We start from the raw sequence: 17,776 nt of genomic DNA on the forward strand, positions 1-17,776 counted from the left end.
TTTAAAAAACAGGGATGGGCTGGAGAGATGGCTCAGTGGTTAAGAGCACTGACTGCTCTTCCAGAGGTCCTGAGTTCAAATCCCATCAACCACATGGTGGCTCACAACCATCTGTAATGAGATCTGATGCCCTCTTCTGGTGTGTCTGAAGACAGCTATGGTGTGCTTATATATAATAAATAAATCTTTAAAACAAAACAAAACAAAACAGGGACATTTCATTTTAAGCATTTTTTAAAATAGTACTTACTTGGTTTCTGGAGACATGGTCTAGTTGCACAGCCCAGTCTGCTCTAGAGCTTTCAGTCCTGCTTAGCTGTCCTGAGTCCAGGCAAAAACCAGTTTAGTTGAAAACATTTTTGTCTTGAAACAGGCACTGAAAGGGTAACAGAGTTCTCTCATGTCCTTAACCAAGCTTTGTGCCTTTTTTGTTTTTTTAGAAATTTATTTATTATATATACTATAGCTGTCTTCAGATACACCAGAAGAGGGCATCAGATCTCCTTACAGATGGTTGTGAGCCACCATGTGGTTGCTGGGAATTTAACTCATGACCTCTGGAAGAGCAGTCAGGTGCTCTTAACCGCTGAGCCATCTCTCCAGCGCCGCTTTGTGCCTTTTTATTTTATATATTTTGTAAATTTTTACCTATTTTTAAAAATATTATTTATTTCATGTGTAAGGGTGTTTCATGTTATATATGTCTATACACTATGTGTAATCCAACCTGAGTCTTCTGGAAGAGCAGCCGAGCTCTTAACTACTGAGCCATCTCTCCAGCCCAACTTGACTCATTTTTTTTTTTTTTTTTATTAACTTGAGTATTTCTTATTTACATTTCGAGTGTTATTCCCTTTCCCGGTTTCCGGGCCAACATCCCCCTAATCCCTCCCCCTCCCCTCCCTTATGGGTGTTCCCCTCCCCATCCTTCCTCCATTGCCCCCCTCCCCCCAACAATCTAGTTCACTGGGGGTTCAGTCTTAGCAGGACCCAGGGCTTCCCCTTCCACTGGTGCTCTTACTAGGATATTCATTGCTACCTATGAGGTCAGAGTCCAGGGTCAGTCCATGTATAGTCTTTAGGTAGTGGCTTAGTCCCTGGAAGCTCTGGTTGCTTGGCGTTGTTGTACCTATGGGGTCTCGAGCTCTTCCAGTTCTTTCTCTGATTCCTTCAACGGGGATCCCGTTCTCAGTTTAGTGGTTTGCTGCTGGCATTCGCCTCTGTGTTTGCTTTATTCTGGCTGTGTCTCTCAGGAGCGATCTACATCCGGCTCCTGTCGGTCTGCACTTCTTTGCTTCATCCATCTTGTCTAATTGGGTGGCTGTATATGTATGGGCCACATGTGGGGCAGGCTCTGAATGGGTGTTCCTTCAGTCTCTGTTTTAATCTTTGCCTCTCTACTCCCTGCCAAGGGTATTCTTGTTCCCCTTTTAAAGGAGTGAAGCATTCACATTTTGATCATCCGTCTTGAGTTTCATTTGTTCTAGGCATCTAGGGTAATTCAAGCATTTGGGCTAATAGCCACTTATCAATGAGTGCATACCATGTGTGCTTTTCTGTGATTGGGTTATCTCACTCAGGATGATATTTTCCAGTTCCAACCATTTGCCTACGAATTTCATAAAGTCATTGTTTTTGATAGCTGAGTAATATTCCATTGTGTAGATGTACCACATTTTCTGTATCCATTCCTCTGTTGAAGGGCATCTGGGTTCTTTCCAGCTTCTGGCTATTATAAATAAGGCTGCGATGAACATAGTGGAGCACGTGTCTTTTTTATATGTTGGGGCATCTTTTGGGTATATGCCCAAGAGAGGTATAGCTGGATCCTCAGGCAGTTCAATGTCCAATTTTCTGAGGAACCTCCAGACTGATTTCCAGAATGGTTGTACAAGTCTGCAATCCCACCAACAATGGAGGAGTGTTCCTCTTTCTCCGCATCCTCGCCAGCATCTGCTGTCACCTGAGTTTTTTTTTTTTTTGGTTCTTTTTTTTTCGGAGCTGGGGACCGAACCCAGGGCCTTGCGCTTCCTAGGTAAGCGCTCTACCACTGAGCTAAATCCCCAGCCCCCGTCACCTGAGTTTTTGATCTTAGCCATTTTCACTGGTGTGAGGTGAAATCTCAGGGTTGTTTTGATTTGCATTTCCCTTATGACTAAAGATGTTGAACATTTCTTTAGGTGTTTCTCAGCCATTCGGCATTCCTCAGCTGTGAATTCTTTGTTTAGCTCTGAACCCCATTTTTTAATAGGGTTATTTGTCTCCCTGCGGTCTAACTTCTTGAGTTCTTTGTATATTTTGGATATAAGGCCTCTATCTGTTGTAGGATTGGTAAAGATCTTTTCCCAATCTGTTGGTTGCCGTTTTGTCCTAACCACAGTGTCCTTTGCCTTACAGAAGCTTTGCAGTTTTATGAGATCCCATTTGTCGATTCTTGATCTTAGAGCATAAGCCATTGGTGTTTTGTTCAGGAAATTTTTTCCAGTGCCCATGTGTTCCAGATGCTTCCCTAGTTTTTCTTCTATTAGTTTGAGTGTGTCTGGTTTGATGTAGAGGTCCTTGATCCACTTGGACTTAAGCTTTGTACAGGGTGATAAGCATGGATCGATCTGCATTCTTCTACATGTTGACCTCCAGTTGAACCAGCACCATTTGCTGAAACTGCTATCTTTTTTCCATTGGATGGTTTTGGCTCCTTTGTCAAAAATCAAGTGCCCATAGGTGTGTGGGTTCATTTCTGGGTCTTCAATTCTGCTCCATTGGTCTATCTGTCTGTCTCTGTACCAATACCATGCAGTTTTTATCACTATTGCTCTGTAATACTGCTTGAGTTCAGGGATAGTGATTCCCCCTGAAGTCCTTTTATTGTTGAGGATAGTTTTAGCTATCCTGGGTTTTTTGTTATTCCAGATGAATTTGCAAATTGTTCTGTCTAACTCTCTGAAGAATTGGATTGGTATTTTGATGGGGATTGCATTGAATCTGTAGATCGCTTTTGGTAAAATGGCCATTTTTACTATATTAATCCTGCCAATCCATGAGCATGGGAGATCTTTCCATCTTCTGAGGTCTTCTTCAATTTCTTTCTTCAGAGTCTTGAAGTTCTTATTGTACAGATCTTTTACTTGCTTGGTTAAAGTCACACCGAGGTACTTTATATTATTTGGGTTTATTATGAAGGGTGTCGTTTCCCTAATTTCTTTCTTGGCTTGTTTCTCTTTTGTGTAGAGGAAGGCTACTGATTTATTTGAGTTAATTTTATACCCAGCCACTTTGCTGAAGTTGTTTATCAGCTTTAGTAGTTCTCTGGTGGAACTTTTGGGATCACTTAAATATACTATCATATCATCTGCAAATAGTGATATTTTGACTTCTTCTTTTTCGATCTGTATCCCCTTGACCTCCTTTTGTTGTCTGATTGCTCTGGCTAGAACTTCAAGAACTATATTGAATAAGTAGGGAGAGAGTGGGCAGCCTTGTCTAGTTCCTGATTTTAGTGGGATTGCTTCAAGTTTCTCTCCATTTAGTTTAATGTTAGCAACTGGTTTGCTGTATATGGCTTTTGCTATGTTTAGGTATGGGCCTTGAATTCCTATTCTTTCCAGGACTTTTATCATGAAGGGGTGTTGAATTTTGTCAAATGCTTTCTCAGCATCTAATGAAATGATCATGTGGTTTAGTTCTTTCAGTTTGTTTATATAATGGATCACGTTGATGGTTTTCCGTATATTAAACCATCCCTGCATGCCTGGGATGAAGCCTACTTGATCATGGTGGATGATTGTTTTGATGTGCTCTTGGATTCGGTTTGCCAGAATTTTGTTGAGTATTTTTGCGTCGATATTCATGAGGGAAATTGGTCTGAAGTTCTCTTTCTTTGTTGGGTCTTTGTGTGGTTTAGGTATAAGAGTAATTGTGGCTTCATAGAAGGAATTCGGTAGTGCTCCATCTGTTTCAGTTTTGTGGAATAGTTTGGATAATATTGGTATGAGGTCTTCTATGAAGGTCTGATTGACTCATGTTTTTGAGACACGGTCTTAACGATGTAGCTCTGACTGACCTGGAACTCAGACAGACATTATGTAGAAATCTATTTGCCGCTTGCCCCTGAGTTCTGGGAGGAAAGGTGTGTACCACCACACCTAGCCCCGTTTATTTTCCTGAGGCAGTTTAATTATACTCCCTGCAGTCTCGGCATCATAATTGCAGGACATGGTGTGTGCTACCATGTCCGGTTGTGTGTACATTTACAAATTGTATTATTTACTTGCAGACTTTTTTCACATTTTGTATAATTTTTTACTTATTCTTTTTGACATTACATTTTAAAAATCATTTTCTGTGTGTGCAAATGTGTGTGTGTGGGTACATGTGGAGTTTAGCCTACAAGAGTCCTTTCTCTACTTTCACCATGTGGGTCTCAGCGATCAGAGCTAAGGTCGGGCTGGGCAGTAAGTGCCCTTACCTAGTGAGCCACCTCTCAAGCCAGAGAGGTCTGGCGCTTGTTTGTTTTGATCCAGGGTTTCACTCTGTAGCCTAGGCGGACCTGGAATTGGCTGTGTATTCAAGGCAGGCCTTGGACTTTGTCAGTGGTGTGCCTCAGTGGGGTTGCTTGGCACGGTTTCCTTACTTGATAGTATTTACTGAGTGTATGGTTTTGTTGTTGTTTGCCTTCTTTCCCTGTCTGGCCTGGAACTTGTATAGACCAGGCTGACCTTGAACTAAGGGAGATCCTCATGCCTCTGGCTCCCTAGTAAATGGAACTCATTCAGTCTAAGGATTTTTAAAGGTAAAAGTGTGACAAGAATTAGGAGGGATGTTTTTCTAAAACCAGCTTAATACTCTAGAAATTTTAGAGCCTGACCAGAGGATGTCTGTAGTATTCCCATTCCTTTCTTATGTGTCCTGTCATAAAAAGTTGAATTGCTCAATCCAAATTTTGCCTCTTAAATCATGTTTAAGATTTTAAAAATTAATGCAGAGAAGAATAATTTCTAAAATAATACTTTAAGTTATGGTTTCTAGTTGAAGTTTGGAGAGCAACAGGAATGGCTAAGCTTTGTTTGCTCATTTCAAGAAGAAATGGCCTTAACTTAAAACCTTTCTCTTCCTTTCTTCCCTGCCATACAGAGTGCTATATGAAGGGAAAGAAAGGCTTATTCCAGGATGTGAAGTGATCCAAGCCACGCCATATGGCCGCTGTGCCAATGTCAACAATAGTTCAACTACTTCTCAGAGAATCTTTATCACCTATCGAAGGGCTCCTCCAGTGCGGTCCCAGAATTCCTTGGCTGTAACTGATATCTGTGTTATTATAACCAGTAAAGGAGAAACCCCTCCTCATACTTTCTGCAAAGTTGATAAAAACTTAAACTGTGGCATGGTAAGAACAAAGTTGTTTCCTTTTCAAAGTTTTGTTTGGAAATAAGCCAAAAAAGCTTAATTCTGGGTTCATAGTATATTTTCATATTTATATGATTCTTGTTTATATTTTTATGTCTCCATTTTTTAAAATTAAAAAACTCGTGGAGCCTGGGGATCAAGCCAGGGCCTTGTGCACACTAGACCAGCTCTCTTGTTATGGAGTACTAGCTGTGTCTTTCTAATGTGCACCAATCATGAATCTTTTTTTTTTTTTTTTTTTTTTGGTTCTTTTTTTCAGAGCTGGGGACCGAACCCAGGGCCTTGCGCTTCCTAGGCAAGTGCTCTACCACTGAGCTAAATCCCCAACCCCACCAATCATGAATCTTAATGTTCTGGTGACACAGAGAAAGTATAATTTCAGCTTGGGATTTTATATATGTCTGTATTTTAGTATTTTCTGTTATATCAATACAGAGATTTATTAACTTGGCTTTCAAGTAGCTTTAAGGACAGTTGCAGATAGATTGAGTGGCAACTCTCCTTACATTGTGGTTTTACTTTTTGACAGGGCTAGTAAAATTCAGACATGACTATAATCCCAGCACTGAGGTATATGCAGAAGAGTCAGGAGTTCAAAGCCAACTTTGATGGAATAGAGCATTCCTTAGCCGATCTGGGTTACAAAAGTCAGACCTACCTCAAATAAGCACACAGAGTGGTGAAGAAGGGAATTGGGCATATGCATTTGAATTATAGTTTCATAAGACTAAGACATCATTGGGTTAGATTTACTGTAAAGGTCAATGGTGATTTTCACACCCATAACTGTTAGTGGAGGTGATAACCTCATAGTCTAGGGGATTCAGGTTTTCCTGTTTTGGGCTTTAGTGTCCATTCTTCTCTATGTGGCTTCTTTCAAGTACTAGTAGGCTCTGAATGATTACAAAACTGTACACTTTTTATTTAAAAAGCTACCCCCCCACCCCCGTGCATGTGTGTGTTGCCTTGCATAAGTGCACATGGAGGACAGGAGATCACTTTTGGGAGTTGAGTCTCTTATTTCCAGCATGTGGCTCCCGGAAGATTAAACTCAGTTGTCAGGCTCAACAGTGAGCACCTTTGTCCACTGAGCCATCTTCCCACTGGCCTCATCAACTCTAAACTTTTTGAAATTGTCTTTTAAAAAAACCAACAAAAACCAAAAAACCAGCTTGTTTCTTTCTAATTAGTATTGTCAACCATATTTTTACATTATTCCATATATTCTGTTTAGTAAATAGTATTTTTATTTATTTATTTTTGGGTGCTGGCATTGAACTCTACCACTGAGCAACATTTCTACCCTTATAAATGTAGGTTTTAGTTTAAGAATATTTATTATTGTTGCTGTTGTTGAGTTAAGAGTCTCACATATGCCATTCCAGGCTGGTTTGGAAATGGTTATGTAGGTAAAGAAGACCTTGAACTCCTGTCTCCACTTCCCCCCAGTGCCAAGATAGCATGTATGCACCACCAAGCCCAATTTTATGTGGCACTGGGGATCAAACTCAGGGTTTCACACATACTAGGCAGGTATTTATTATTAACTAGGACACACAGCTCTTCCCTGCCCTTCCTGCTCCCAACAGCACACACACACAAACACACACACACACACACACACACACACACACACACACACACACACACACACACACACACACGGTTTCTCTGTTTGGCTCTGGCTGACCCTTGCCTTGCTCTGTAGACCAGACTGGCCTCAAAACTCCTAGGCATCCTCTTGCCTCTGCCTCCAGAATGCTGGGATTAAAGGCGAGCACAACCGTTGCTCTTTTTGTTTGTTGTCAAAGACAGGAGCTGTGCATTTTGTAACCCAGGGTGGCCTCAGATTACTGTCCTCTGCTTCCTCATTCTAAATGCTGGAATTACAGGCAGGTATTGCCTCTCCTGACTCACTACCAGTGAAAATGATTTCTGTGGATGAATATCAAAATCTAAATGACATTAGAGAGCATCAATTCTGCCCTTTTCACTTTTTGGTAGTTTTTTGAAAACCTATTTATCTTTTCCAGTGGGGTTCCAATGTGTTTCTGTGTTACAAGAAGTCTGTTCCTGCTTCAAATGCAATAGCATACAAGGCTGGTAAGTGAACTGAAGATCTGTCCCAATTGAACAAACTGGTGGGTGCTGTATACATTGGGCTGGCTAGAAGAGACAAAATATGTTCTGTAATATACTTTGTAGAATTGATTTATTAGTTATCTATAATTTTAGCATGTAAATGCTGACGTTTTCTTATTATATGCTGTACGATTACTAATACCACCCTCTATATGTTGTTAAATTTAAACTTTTGTCCAAGCAAGTATTTGAGGCATAAACCTCCAAGTTTTTGGTCTACACTAATAGATTTAATAATTCAGTGGAAATTGCTTACTCTTTGGTCTTTGTATTTGGGCAATCATAGAAGTGTCAAACTTCGTCTTTACTTCTTACATTTCCTTCTCTTATCTTTGTGTGTCTGATTTGAAAGCACATGTTACTTGCCATGAAAGGTGGACTTGCTTCCTTTCTCTCTTGTTGCAAAGAATCAGCTATGTGGAGGAGAGGAGGGCCTGAGAAACTTTCTGCCATGAAGTTTTTGGGAAATCTATCGCCACATTCTAACTGAACACTAAAGTGTCAAGGGCTGTAAAGATTTAAATGTGCCTTCTCCATCCCACTGGTATGGTGGGATAAAATCTGAGAATACAGGTATGCTCCAGTTGTAAATAGCAGATACTGGAATGCTTCTTTGTGAAAAGAAGCAATGTCAATTACTTTTTGCTTATACAGTTTTTAATATGAAATTTTATTTTAGGAAAATTAGGCAAATCCATATTTGAAAACTCTTGTCCTCATAATATCATGTATACTAATGGATTAAACCATTTACTTTATATAAGACAAAAGCAACAATTAATTGGAAATTCAGAATCATTTTAGAATGTGATATTGTTGTAATGTGTCTATAATACACGATTTCCTTGAAGTCTTTTCTTTGAAAGGGACATGGTACCAATAGATAATGCTCAAGCCTAAATTATTTACAGAAAGGTTACAAAAGTATTTAGAATCTGAATTTTACACATAGAATACAGAGTTTTAAAGACTGAACTTTCAAGTTTTTAGCTTTGAAATAGGCTGTGTGTTGGTGACATTATAGGCTAACTAATTGATGGTGTGTAGCTCCTTCGTCTGAAGGGGCTGTTAGGGCTCTCAGTGCGGCTTGCTACCTGCCCTCTTCCTGGGTGTCACGTACTTACTCATGTTGAACGACTTTCACACTGTAGCTTTCAGCACTGCCTTAGTTTAAGAAATAACATTTAGCTGGTCTCTGAATTTCTCCCAAATATTAACTGGAGTAGTCAGTAAATTTGCCTTTGCCTTTCTTATTATTCTTTATAAGGTATTGACATATTTGGGTTAAGCAAATACATAAATATGTGGATTGTTGATCAGATTGACTGAATTCTTTATTAGTGTCTTTTTTTTTTTTTATTTTAAAGTAAGGTTTTCCATCTAATGGAGTCCTGGCTGTCCTGGAATATTATTATTCTTAATATATTTTATGTTGTAATTATAAGTTCAAGGATAACATATAAAGGATAGATTAGCTTATCTTAATTTCTGTTATAGCAAAAATTAATTTAAAATTTTATATAAATATTTTAAAGAAATTTGATATTACAATGTGTTATTAAATATGTTTCATGAATAATTTATATAAAGCAAATTTTTTAAAAAGAAATGTTATCCTTTCTCTGAAAGGTTTGATTTTTCGATATCCGGAAGAAGACTATGAGTCTTTTCCGCTCTCAGAATCTGTGCCTCTCTTCTGCCTTCCTATGGGAGCCACTATTGAATGCTGGGATCCTCAAACCAAATATCCACTTCCGGTTTTCTCAACATTTGTCCTGACAGGTTCTTCAGCTGAAAAGGTATATTTTGGGTCTTAGTCATTAAACCTTTTTTGTCCATATTTTAATGTTGTAAAGTGGTTCATATATGTTTTATTTGAATGTTAGGATTATTTGGATAAAAGGTATTACTATAATTCCCAGTCAAAAAGTCAAAAATAACCAGCCCCAAAGTATGCACAATCCAGTGAACTTTTTTTTTTCAGAGCTGGGGACCAAACCCAGGGCCTTGCGCTTGCTAGGCAAGCACTCTACCACTGAGCTAAATCCCCAACCCCCCAGTGAACTTATATATAGTTAAAATTAACAGACTTTGGGGTAGGTTGATTTTAGTATATGCTTTTTTTTAATTTATTTGCAAGCTTTTTAAAATAATAAAGTTTATAAAATTTTAAAATATTGACATGAAAACTGTGATTGGGAGGCAGAGAGGCAGGTTCAGAGAGATCTGTGAGTTTGAGGCCAGCCTGGTCTACATAGCGAGTTATAGGATAACCAGAGGTACATAGAGAGATGCTGTTTCAAAAAAAGAAACAAACAAAATTAATAGACAGAAGAAAACAGATGACTAGAAATTAGGAATATGATCTTTAAAATTAAAAAAAATAAATGCAATTAAAATTCAGTGACTTTGATTTTGGTTTTTTGAGATAGTGTAGCTTAGACTGGACTGATCTCATTTACATCAGTCTTCTTGCCTTGGCCTCTTGTGTTGAATTATAGGCATGTTCTACAATGCCTAGCTTTCAACAACACATATCTAAATACCCAAAGGGAGAATTAATGAAGAGAAAGGTAGACTTTCTAAAATGCAGCACTGAAAAGAGTAGAAAATGAAATTCAAAAATATAGTAGATATGAGTAGGCATGGTGATACATACCTTTAATTCTAGCACTTGGGAGGGAGCTGGATCTCTGAGTTTGAGGCCAGTCAGGTCTACATAGCAATTCTGTCCCAGTAGGGGACAGTGTGACCCTGTCTTAAACAAACAAACAAACAAGCAGATAACAAATAAAAATATAACATATAGAGTAGTTAAAAGGGTCAATAAATGAATTCCAATGCAATAGCAAAGATTGCATTTTTAGTGCCTAGCACTTACTTGGGTACTGGGGATCCGAGCTTAGTTTCTCATGCTTGTATGGCAAGTGCTTCATTCACTGAGCCATCCTCCCAGTGTCTGTTGACTTTTGAAAATAGTGGCTTATGTTACTGGTCTAGATAGAGATGTTACCAAGTCATTTGGACATAGGAATTGATTTCTGGGATGAGGTCAGACAAAAATAAAGATTTGTGTTCTGTTAGTGAGATGGTTGTAGTTCAAACCATTAGAGAATGAAATTTTTCCCAATAGAATTAGCCAAAAAATGGCAGTATTTAAATGATGAGCAGGGGGTTGGGAATTTAGCTTAGTGGTAGATCGTAAGGCCCTGGGTTCGGTCCTCAACTCCGGAAAAAAAAAATTACAAACTTAAATGATGAGCAGAATTGGATCTACTGTGGGAAAGAAAGAAGTTAGCAGAATAAAGAAAAGTGTTTACTCTCATACCAGAGAAGTCGAGATTTTGAAGATAGCACTGTTCATTTTAATTTCGTTATAGAGAGGGAAAGGAGGCAAGCACTGAAAGTAGTCTTGCTAGCTCATTGTTGGTAATCTTGACGAGAATTGTGATAATGGGCTGAGGTGAAAACAGTTACCTAACATAGAGCATGACTATTAGCCTGCCACAGGTGCTTCACTGGGAGGCTGCGGGATAGCAGATCATTCAGGACACATAGGGACCTATAACGTCAGATAACTGGAGAAAAAGAGAGAAGAGTTTAGATGTGACCGACAACCAGACAGGGATTAGACCATGTGAAAATCAGCTGTACTTCAGTAATCTAGCGCTTGCTGTGTGCAGCCCTGAGTTGTATTGCCAGACAAACAACCAAATCACATGCTAAATAAACTCAAATTTTACTTCAGGCTTCATCTTGAGGACTGAAAGGTATAAATCTCTTAGAGGACTGGCCAGAAAGGTAAAGGCACATGCCCCACCAGCCTAGTCATCTAGCTTTGGTCACTGGGGCCCACATAAAGGTAAAGAGAAAGAACTGATTCCACAGATTGGCCCTCTAATCTCCACACTGAAAACATGCACTGTACACACACACTCTCTTCTCTCTAATGATAAAATGTTAAAGGAATATTTTACAAGAAACCTTTGGGAAAAGTCTTCATGCATGCCATTGAATTTGCTAACATGACACCAAAAGGTCAATTGGCTAAACTAGATTTCACCAAAATGAAAAACTTTGATCTGTCAAAAAATATATATGAGTGGTGCACACGTGTGGCTCTAGCATTTTGGACAAGGAGCCTGAGCCTCTCAAGTTTGAAGCCAACCAAGATTACATGAGACTATCTCAAAACAAACAAAACAAAACAAATAAAAAGCCCCAACATTTTAAGAGAGGGAAAGAAATCACAACTGACAAGAAGGGAGAAAATATTTGCAAAATATGTATCTTCAAAGGCTTTTATTTTCTCTGGTGGGGATTGAACTCAGGGACCTCTTTGCAGGCAAATGTTCTGTTTACACACCTAGCTCATAAGTGTTTATATTCAAAGTATATAACCACATTAACAACAAAGTCTTGACCAATTCAAAAATGAGTCAAGGGACTGTGTTTAAGTTTGATTTCTGTTGTTGTGATAAACATCATGGCTTAGAGCAACTTAGGGAGCAAATGGTTTATTTTATCCTACACTTCCAAGTCATAGTCTATCATTGAGAGAATTCAGGTCAGGCACTGATGCAGGAGAGGCTGTGGATGAAAATGGTTTACTGTGTGTTTCTCCAGCTCATTTTCAGCTACTTTTAAAATAGCCCAGGCTCACCCTTGTGGGGATGGTACCACCCACAGTGGACAGGGCCCTGAGACATCAATTTGCATTCAAGAAAATGCCTCAGAGTTATAGCTACAGGCCATTGTGGTAGAAGTAGTAATTGAGGTTTAAAACCTCTTTTCAGTTGTGTCAGGTTGACAACCAAGATTAGTCATCACAGACTTACAGTTCTATTGCTGTGAAAATACACTATGACCAAGGTAACACTCATAAGAGAAAACATTTGATTGGGTCTGGCTTATACTTTCAGAGGTTGTTCATTATCATGGTGGGAAGCATTCTGCACACAGGTAGACATGGTGTTGGAGAGTAGCTTAGAGTTCTATATCCTAACTCATGGGCTTCAGGAAGAAATAGTGACATTGGGCCTAGCTTGGGCTTTTGAAACTTCAAAGCCCACTCCCAGGGATGAATTTCTTTCAACAAGGCCACACCTCTAATCCTTCCCCAATAGTGCTACTCCTTGATGACTAAGCATTCTAATCTATGAGCCTGTGGGGCCGGTCTTATTCAAACCACCACACAGACTTAAATAGACAGTAATCCAACAAAGAGACATAAATGGCCAGTGAGCTTGTAAGAGATGCTCAGCTTCATGTAATTTGGAGATGCAAAGTTATGGTAAAGTAGCGAGTATTTCACATCTATTAGGTTGGCTTTTGTAACAGCAAAAAAACAAAGTCAGTATTCCTAAAGATATAGAGAGAGTGGAACCCTTGAACCCTGCTTGTATGAACAACAAACTGGCAGCTCTTTTGAAAGGAAAATGGAATTATTACTTGATGAAGTTGTTCTATTCTGAAGACTGTACCCAGAGAACCTGAAACTCATTAAACCTAGGGCCTTAGAAAGAACCTGGATGCCAGTACGGTATTATCCCAGCGCAAGTGTCCACTGAGGAGTGGAAGGAACGTGGAATTTAGTTTATATATTTTATAGAATATTACTCAACCTTAAAGATAAAATTCAACTACATGCTGTAACATGAATGAACTTTGAAAACATACAAAGAAAAATAAGCAAGACACAAAGAGCATAAACACTGCTTGTAACTATAGTAGGTACCATTAGAATAGGAAGTTTTATTGAGACAGAAGAATAGAAACTATTAACAATTTGGATTAAGAGTGGGAGAAAAGGGAAGTTATTGTTTGAAGGGTACAGAGCTTCTTTTTAGTGGTCAAAAAGATTTTGAAAGTGGATAAGAGTGATGGTTACCCACGATTGTGAAGATTAATGCCACTGAGCTGTATTCGTAAGAGTGATTAATTGTTCAGAGGTGAGCAACATCTGCCTTTAACCCCCAACACTCAGGTGACAGAAATGGGTGAATCTATGAGTTCCAGACCAGCCAAGGTTATGTATCTTAAGAGAAAAAAGGAAAATTAATGTTGGCAGAAGAGATGACTCAGTGCTTAATGTCTTGTCATGCAGGTATGAGGGCCCACATTTGAATCCATAGAGCCCACCTACAGTCAGATATGGTAGTAACCTCAGTGTTCCAGTGGCTAGATGGGAAGCAGGAACAGGAGAATCCCAGAAACTTGTTAGTTGTTAGGCCTCTTAGCTGGGCATATACAATGGCAAACAACAGAGACCCTGTGTCATGGTGGAAAGGGAGGGTTGATATATATATACCATGGCACATGCTTCACATGTAGGTACATTTAAAAACTGACAAATGTAACCAGTTGTGTGTTTCTGTATATTCAGTGTTCTAAGAAATGGCATACAAGCAAGTACAAGTTGAGTAAGGTCCTTAGAGTATTCTCTCTAGGTGTTGGGTAAAAATACAAAGTGGTTAAAGGTGAGAACAAGTCAAAACAAGGTTGTCTTTTTAAAAAATGCATGTGTTAGTGTAGGAATACATGTGTTGCATATGCCTGTAGTGGTCAGAGGGCAAGTTTTAGGAGTCCGTTCCCTCCTATTGTGGAATCTGGCAGTTTGGATTCAGGGTGTCAGGCTTACAAGGTAAATGTGCCTGCTAAGCCGCTCACCTGCACAAAAGGCTGCCCTTTCCTCCTCTTCTGTTTTACTTCCCTGTTCTGGCTCTGCTCTCTTCTGTTCTCCCCCTCTTTCTTTCTTTTTGTAGATAACATATGTTTAAAATATTTAATCATACTGTGGGAACATCTAGATGGGTTTGCATCAAAATCTGGTCAAGATATTTCACTTTATTTATCTGTTTGGTATATAGTCCGATAAAATATTTGTTTAAAAAAGAGCATTGGGCATGAATATCTACTGGCCGAGTGGTTGCCTAAGATGTTTGGGGCTTTGGATTTAATTTCAGCATGAAATATAAAAAGTGAAAAATGGTAGAGAAAAAGTTGAATTTTCAAAAACAATTTCAAGTCTTACAACAGTTCTTTGACTGTAGGTATATGGAGCTGCCATCCAGTTTTATGAGCCTTACTCTCGGGACCTTCTCACAGAGAAACAACTGTCACAGCTGGGCCTGCTGACCCCCGTGGAGAGAAAAGTGGTCTCTAAGCCCATCAATTCAAACAAGTGCATTTGTTTGCTTTCACACTGGCCTTTTTTTGAAGCTTTTAAGAAATTTCTTATGTTTATTTACAAAGTCTCTGTGTCTGGACCACATCCTCTTCCCATTGAAAAGTATGTATATGAGGAGGGGTCATGACTATGGAAATCGGATGTGTAATGCTCATTTCATTGTTTATATAACTTAGCAGCAGAGTTGAAAGGAAAGGAGAGTCAGCTTTTTCCCTTCTCCACCTGAATCGTTTAAATTAGGAACTTGCCTTATGACTGTTCTAAGAGTTCTGGTGAGGAATTAACTGGCACAGATGTGGGTGTTCTTCCTATTCATTCTTCAGAAATCAAGACAACGAGTGTACACTTGGGCTTTGTGTGAGTGGTCAAAACAAGACCTAGGTATAATGAATGCTCACCTCTAGACTAATGGGGAAATTAGAAAGGTACATTATCTGATTTCAAATACATGGTTTTAGCATGAAGCAGAATGCTCCATAATTCTCTTTGACATGGAAATGGTTTTTAAGGAAGGAAAACAGATGTGGAACTGTGAGAACTGTGGATTTTTTTTGTTTGTTTTTTGTTTTTTGGGAGGTTGTTTTCAGATAGGGTTCTCCTTGTAGCCCAGACTGGCTGCAAACTCCTGAGCCTCTTAGTTTCTGTGTTCAGGGACTTTATGGGTGTGCATAGATCATTTATTTTTTGAGGTCAGAGAGATGGTTCAGCAGGTAAGAGGATATGCTCTTGCAGAAGACTTGGGTTGAATTTCCAGCACCCTCATGTCAGCTCACAAGTTAACCATAACTCTAGTTCTAGAATATCTAATACACTCTTCTGACCTCCACATGTTGTGCATGTACAGACATACATATGAACAAAACATTCAGACACATAAAATTAGTGAATGAAATAAATGAGTAAATAAAAACTTACGGTATATATGCATTTATCTATGAGCACACATGTATATATATACCACCAAGGCACATAAATAGAGGCCAGAAAATAACTGAGTGTCTGTTTTCTCCTTCCACCACGTGGACTCTGGGAGAATCAAACTCAGGTTGTCAGGCTTGGTAGCAGACAATTTTTACCCACTGAGCCATCTTTCTGGCCCATGTTTTTTGTTGATTGTTGTATCTAATAAAGATTTTAGTAACCAAGAAAGGTCAAGAACTTTGTGTAAACTCATCACAAGATCAAAATTTAGTATAAAAATAGGATTTCTACTTTTTTCCCAGAATGCAAATTAGTGGTTTATGGTTTTACATTTAATTTTCAGTTGTCAGATTAATTACATTGAGGTGAAATTTAATGTTGGTGGTAAGTAAGCAACTTGTGGACAGTTGAGAGTCTGGTTTCTACAGTAGGTGCAGAGATCAGTGATGTGATCATTGTTCTCTTAAGGTAAATTCTACATTTTGTCTCTCCCCAGAGGTCTCTCCACAGACCTCTGGAGAAATTTGAAAAACATTGTTTTTAAGTAGAGAAATAACATTTAGGTGTTCAAAGTTCAAGTAGTAAATCTAGGATTAAATTTCTTTTTTTTTTTTTTTTCCGGAGCTGGGGACCGAACCCAGGGCCTTGCGCTTGCTAGGCAAGCACTCTACCACTGAGCTAAATCCCCAACCCCCTGGATTAAATTTCTTATCTGTACTTCCTTATATTGGCATTGATAAGCAGGGCTATAAAAATAACTCTTGTTTGTTTTTATTTTTCTTTTTCTTTTTTTTTTTTTTTTTTTTGGTTCTTTTTTTTCGGAGCTGGGGACCGAACCCAGGGCCTTGCGCTTCCTAGGTAAGCGCTCTACCACTGAGCTAAATCCCCAGCCCCTGTTTTTATTTTTCAAAACAGGGTTTCTCTGTGTGGCCCAGACTGCCCTGGAATTCACTCTGTAGGCGAGGCTGTTCTCGATCTCAGAGATCTACCTGCCTCTGCCTTCTGAGTGCTGGGATTAAAGGCATATACTTCCACTGCCTGGCAAAATTAGCTTTTTCAAAGATTATTTTTACTTGTGTATGTTCATGTTCATATATATGTATACCACAAGTCTATGATGCCTATGGAGGCCAGAAGAGGGGCATGGACCCCTGGAGCTGGAGGTTGTTGTGAGCCACTGTGAGCTTAACTCAGGCTCACTGCAAGAGTGTAGTTATTCTTGGCTGCCTCTGTATTTTATTGGAGCTACATTTATTGTTTTCCTGATGAAAATAATGGTTTTTTTTTTTTTTTGGTTTTGTTTTATTAGAAAAGTTCTTACTCTGTAGTACAGGCTGGCCTAGGACTCATTAGGAAACCCAGGCTAGTTTTCAACTTGTAGTAATCCTCCTGCCTCAACCTTTTAAGTACCAGAATTACAAGAATCTACCAGTATGCTTTGCAGGAGTTTGTTCTTTGGCTCAGTTTTAAATAAATAGTTTTTCTATTGGGATGATATATAGTGGAATGAAAGGCTTGCTGAAATCTGAGATACATTTAAGAAAAGTAACTATGGTATTCATTTTACGATCTTTTCTAGGCACATTTCACATTTTATGCAAAACATCCCTTTTCCTTCGCCACAAAGACCAAGAATCCTTGTACAGGTAATGAAAAAGGAGTCTATTCATGTTAGTTTGTGCTAAGTTCTTTGAGTTTGAGATGAAGCAGTATGTGTGTTTGAAGTTCTGACTATTCGTTATTTAGTAGCTGTGTTAAGCATTCTTTCCTAGTCGGCTTTTAGACCCCAGGTGAATAGAACTGGAGTAAATATAGCTTGTGATTCATGGTATTGTTTTTATGGTCTATGTGTGCTTTTTACATAGCTAAATTTAATAATTAAATAGTTAAGCCCATAACATAAGATTATGTTATGGTCATGTCCTTAGTTTCTGAGTAACTGATAATATTTAGTGTTTCAATATTTAAATGCTAAGTATTTAAAATTTATTTGGGAGGAAGGAAATTGATACAGCTTTTTACAGTACTTTCAGACTAGACTAAAGAAGTTGCTTCTTTCTCAGGCCTAGGCAGTGATAGGCCTAGGTAGGTGCACAACTTGTGACATTTACTATTTAGAAT

The 17,776-nt window shown here is 38.8% G+C and overlaps 1 protein-coding gene across 4 annotated transcripts in view; it reads left to right on the plus strand.

Annotated features, from left to right (window-relative positions):
• Positions 1-17,776, plus strand: part of Dennd4c (DENN domain containing 4C) — a 104,543-nt gene that overhangs the window by 17,346 nt on the left and 69,421 nt on the right. For 3 of the 4 annotated variants that reach the window (XM_039111089.2, XM_039111092.2, NM_001427785.1), the window contains exons 3-7: positions 5,131-5,383; positions 7,437-7,506; positions 9,175-9,344; positions 14,598-14,836; positions 17,235-17,301. In XM_039111089.2, the coding sequence (XP_038967017.1) occupies positions 5,131-5,383; positions 7,437-7,506; positions 9,175-9,344; positions 14,598-14,836; positions 17,235-17,301 (799 nt within the window). Of the gene's footprint in view, positions 1-5,130; positions 5,384-7,436; positions 7,507-7,981; positions 8,119-9,174; positions 9,345-14,597; positions 14,837-17,234; positions 17,302-17,776 lie in introns of those variants that run through there. The other variant, XM_039111090.2, reaches the window with a different exon arrangement.

Source organism: Rattus norvegicus, chromosome 5 (assembly GCF_036323735.1).
Source record: "Rattus norvegicus strain BN/NHsdMcwi chromosome 5, GRCr8, whole genome shotgun sequence".
NCBI classification, from domain to species: Eukaryota; Metazoa; Chordata; class Mammalia; order Rodentia; family Muridae; genus Rattus; species Rattus norvegicus.